Below are 4053 nucleotides of genomic sequence, written 5' to 3'. Positions count from 1 at the left end.
CAAAAATACAAAAAAACTAGCAGGGCGAGGTGGCAGGCACCTGTAGTCCCAGCTACTCGGGAGGCTGAGGCAGGAGAATGGCCTAAACCCGGGAGGCGGAGCTTGCAGTGAGCTGAGATCCGGCCACTGCACTCCAGCCTGGGCGACCGAGCAAGACTCTGTCTCAAAAAAAAAAAAAACGTTTTATTAACAAACTATAGTTAGTTGTCCACCTGTCCTTAAACTTGCCTGTAACTTCTCCTTAACTCTAGGTTCTCCTTTTTGCTCCTAACCTTTGACGCTTCTTTTCCACAGCTGTCATGGAAATGATGAGTCAGAAGATTCAGCAGCTGACAGCCCTGGGAGCAGCTCAGGCTACTGCTAAGGCCTGAGAGTTTTTGCAGAAATGGGGCAGAGGGACACAGCTTTGGGCATGGCTTCCTGGTGCTGGGAAGGGTCTTGTGTTTAATGCCAATAAATGTGCCAGCTGGGCAGAATGTTGGTCTTTTCTTGGATTAAGCAAGGGACTGGTGATGAGATGGGGGGGTGGTCGAGAGTGTGAGCCCCGCCCCAGAGCCTGATGCACAGGGCTGATGCGGTGCCCTTCTTGGAGGCTCCACCGCAGGGCCCTTTGACCAGCTGGAAGAAATCCTAGGCTGGGAGTGAGCTGCTGCTCACTCGGCGGAGCTGGTTGCCAAGGCAACGGTTGGCAAGCGGAAGTGGAGCTGCGCTGGCGCTTTCTCTTCCGGGTCGGCCCTCCTGCCTCCCTGCTGGGAGACTCTTATGGGACACCGCTTCCTGCACGGCCTTTTAACATTGCTGCTGCTGCCGCCGCCACCCATCTGTACCCGGCACCGCATGCTCCGCCCAGAGTCCGTCCCGCCCCCAAAACGACGCCGCAGCAAACTCATGGCATCGCCCCGAATCGGGACGCACAATGGCACCTTCCACTGCGACGAGGCACTGGCATGCGCACTGCTTCGCCTCCTGCCGGAGTACCGGGTATGGTCCGTGAAAAGTGACCCTGACACTGCGTGCATGCATGCCTCCGGGGTGGATGGCATTCCGCCAACAGGGTCCCTCCGATAGCGCGGGGTATCCCAAGCACCCTTCCTACCCGCCCTGTCTCCCTGAAGTCCAGCTTTAATCTCCTACCCGGCTACCCCCGGCAGCCCCCCTTCACCCCTGTGTACCTCGCAGGATGCAGAGATAGTGCGGACCCGGGATCCCGAAAAACTCGCTTCCTGTGACATCGTGGTGGATGTGGGGGGCGAGTACGACCCTCGGAGACACCGATATGACCATCACCAGAGGTAAGTTCTCAGATACCATTTATTTAACTTCCTTGACCTCAGCTTTCCTCTGTGCTCCAATTCAGCCATCCACTGCCGTGGTCCGCGTCAGCGAAAATAACTGCCTCATCGTTGAAATCAAACTCCCACTAGGACTACACCATCCTTCGGCCCTGCCTGTTCTTCACCCATCTCCTTGGCCTGGGACCTCCCTTGGTTCCCAGGAAGTCCCTCAGGCCCCTTATCTCATCTCCTTCCTTAGCCAAGGCTTTTTTCCCACCAGCGACTTCATCACCCTGAAGGGGTGGCCTGCCCCGCCCCACCTGTGGGTGTTTCTCGTCAAGTGGAACCAGAGACTTGAGAAAAGAAATGAGACACAGAGACAAAGTATAGAGAAAGAAAAAGTGGGCCCAGGAGACCAGCGCTCAGCATACAGGGGACCTGCGCCGGCACCGGTCTCTGAGTTCCCTCAGTATTTATTGATCATTATCTTTACTATCTTTTAGAAAAAGGGGAAGTGGCAGGACAATAGGGTCATAGTAGGGAGAAGGTCAGCAGAAAGACATATGAATAAAGATCTCTCTGACATGTATAAGTTTAAGGAAAAGTACTGTGCTTTGATGTGCATATGCAAAAATCTCCATAAACATTTTCAGTGCATAAAGAGCAGCCTTGCGGCCGGCCAGCACGTCCCACCTCCAGCCCTAGTCCCACCTCCAGCCCTAAGACAGTTTTCTCCTATCTCAGTGAATAGACTATCACATGGGGAGAAACCTTGGACAATACCTAGCTTTCCTAGGCAGAGGTCCCTGTGGCTTTCCGCAGTGTTTGTGTCCGTGGGTACTTGAGATTAGAGAATGGTGATGACTTTTGACAAGCATACTGCCTTCAGGCACTAGTTTAACAAAGTACATGCTGCACAGCCCCAAATCCATTAAACCTTGAGTCACCACAGCACAAGTCTCTGCAAGGACAGGGTTGAGGGTAGGGTTACAGATTAACAGCGTCTCAAGGCGGAAGAATTTTTCTTAGTACAGAACAAAATGGAGTCTCTTATGTCTACTTCTTTCTTTTTTTTTTTTTTTTTTTTTGAGACGGAGTCTCACTCTGTCGCCCAGGCTGGAGTGCAATGGCCGGATCTCAGCTCACTGCAAGCTCCGCCTCACGGGTTTATGCCATTCTCCTGCCTCAGCCTCCTGAGTAGCTGGGACTACAGGCGCCCGCCACCTCGCCTGGCTAGTTTTTTTTTTTTTGCATTTTTTAGTAGAGACAGGGTTTCACTGTGTTAGCCAGGATAGTCTCGATCTCCTGACCTCGTGATCCCCCCGTCTCGACCTCCCAAAGTGCTGGGATTACAGGCTTGAGCAACCGCGCCCGGCCATGTCTACTTCTTTCTACATAGACACAGTAACAGTCTGATCTCTCTTTTCCCCACATCACCCCAACTAAATAAACCCATCTGTGATTAATCCATTCTGGTGCCCTTGCTGCTGCACCTAACTGCTGGGCCCACATGATTGTGGCAGTTCATGACAGTTCAGATGTGTGAGGTGTTCTACTTCATTTACACCCTTCCGAAGGGAAATCCTTCTTGCTCAAGAGTAGCCCATTCCAATCCTTTTCTTCCCCCTCAAGCCTCTACAACATCAAACTGATCGTCCCTGCCTCTTCGCAAAAGAAGTTGAGCATTTCCGCAGTCTCCCACCTCAAACATCCTCAGCTCCCTCCTACCAATTAAGGGAAATTTCTTCCCTTCTGTTGGAGGTTAATCTCAGTCCTGTTTCCAGTCTATTACTTTCCTCTGGGATTCTTTTTTCTTTTTTTCTTTCTTTTTGTTTTTTTTTATGAGACAGGGTCCCCCTCTATCACTGAAGCTGGAGTGCAGTGGCACAATCTCAGCTCACTGCAACCTCTGTCTTCCAGGTTCAAGCAATTTCAACTGTCTCAGCCTCCTGAGTAGGTGGGACTACAGGCGCCCACCACCACACCTGGCTAATTTTTGTATTTTTAGTAGAGATGGGGTTTCACCATATTGGCCAGACTGGTCTCGAATTCCTGACCTTGTGATCCATCCCCCCTCAGCCTTCCAAAGTGCTGGGATTACAGGCGTGAGCCACCGTCGGCCTATCCTCTGGGATTTCATGTCACAGTTCCACTAGTGTCTCTGCCTCTCCTTCTCTACAGCCTAAAACCCTTCTCAAGTATCTTCTATCTTGAAAAGAAGGTATAAAAACAAAACCCTTCTTCAATTATACCACACCACGAAAAGTAATTATCTTGGAGAGAGGGATTATGATGTTTTAAGTCTCTCTCCTTTTTTCTTTTTTTAACATACATTTTTTGTTTTTTGTTTTTTTTTTTGAGACGGAGTCTCGCTGTCGCCCAGGCTGGAGTGCAGTGGCACTATCTCGGCTCACTGCAAGCTCCGCCTCCCGGGTTCACGCCATTCTCCTGCCTCAGCCTCCGGAGTAGCTGGAACTACAGGCGTGTGCCACATGTCCGGCTAATTTTTGTGTTCTTAGTAGAGACAGAGTTTCACCATGTTGGCCAGCCTGGTCTCGAACTCCTGACCTCAAGCGATCACCGGCCTTGGCTTGCCAAAGTGTTGGGATTACAAGTGTGAGCCACTGAGCCCAGCCTGTATTTACTCAAGATTTAATAATAAAAGTCAGTTAACAAATGGAAGGCCGGGCGCGGTGGCTCAAGCCTGTAATCCCAGCACTTTGGGAGGCCGAGACGGGCGGATCACGAGGTCGGGAGATCGAGACCATCCTGGTCTACA

At 51.3% G+C, this 4053-nt stretch overlaps 2 protein-coding genes across 3 annotated transcripts in view; both read left to right on the top strand.

Annotated features, from left to right (window-relative positions):
* The window catches only part of PFDN5 (prefoldin subunit 5), a 5511-nt gene extending 5035 nt beyond the window's left edge, over window positions 1-476 (top strand). For both annotated transcript variants that reach the window (XM_011930523.1, XM_011930524.1), the window contains one exon: window positions 295-476. In XM_011930523.1, coding sequence (XP_011785913.1) covers window positions 295-371 — 77 coding nt within the window. In that variant the 3' untranslated portion in view covers window positions 372-476. The remainder of the gene's footprint in view (window positions 1-294) is intronic.
* A 256-nt stretch (window positions 477-732) lies between these two features.
* The window catches only part of LOC105503573 (chromosome unknown open reading frame, human C12orf10), an 8385-nt gene continuing 5064 nt past the window's right edge, over window positions 733-4053 (top strand). The window contains 3 exon segments of the mRNA XM_011930522.1: window positions 733-981; window positions 1180-1292; window positions 1999-2050. Of these exon segments, the coding sequence (XP_011785912.1) occupies window positions 763-981; window positions 1180-1292; window positions 1999-2050 (384 nt within the window). The 5' untranslated portion in view covers window positions 733-762.

The sequence above is a fragment of the Colobus angolensis genome, unplaced genomic scaffold, assembly GCF_000951035.1.
Source record: "Colobus angolensis palliatus isolate OR3802 unplaced genomic scaffold, Cang.pa_1.0 Scaffold87, whole genome shotgun sequence".
Taxonomy (NCBI): domain Eukaryota; kingdom Metazoa; phylum Chordata; class Mammalia; order Primates; family Cercopithecidae; genus Colobus; species Colobus angolensis.
The sequence above is the reverse complement of the archived record's forward strand: the minus strand, read 5'-3'. Positions and strand labels throughout refer to the sequence as shown.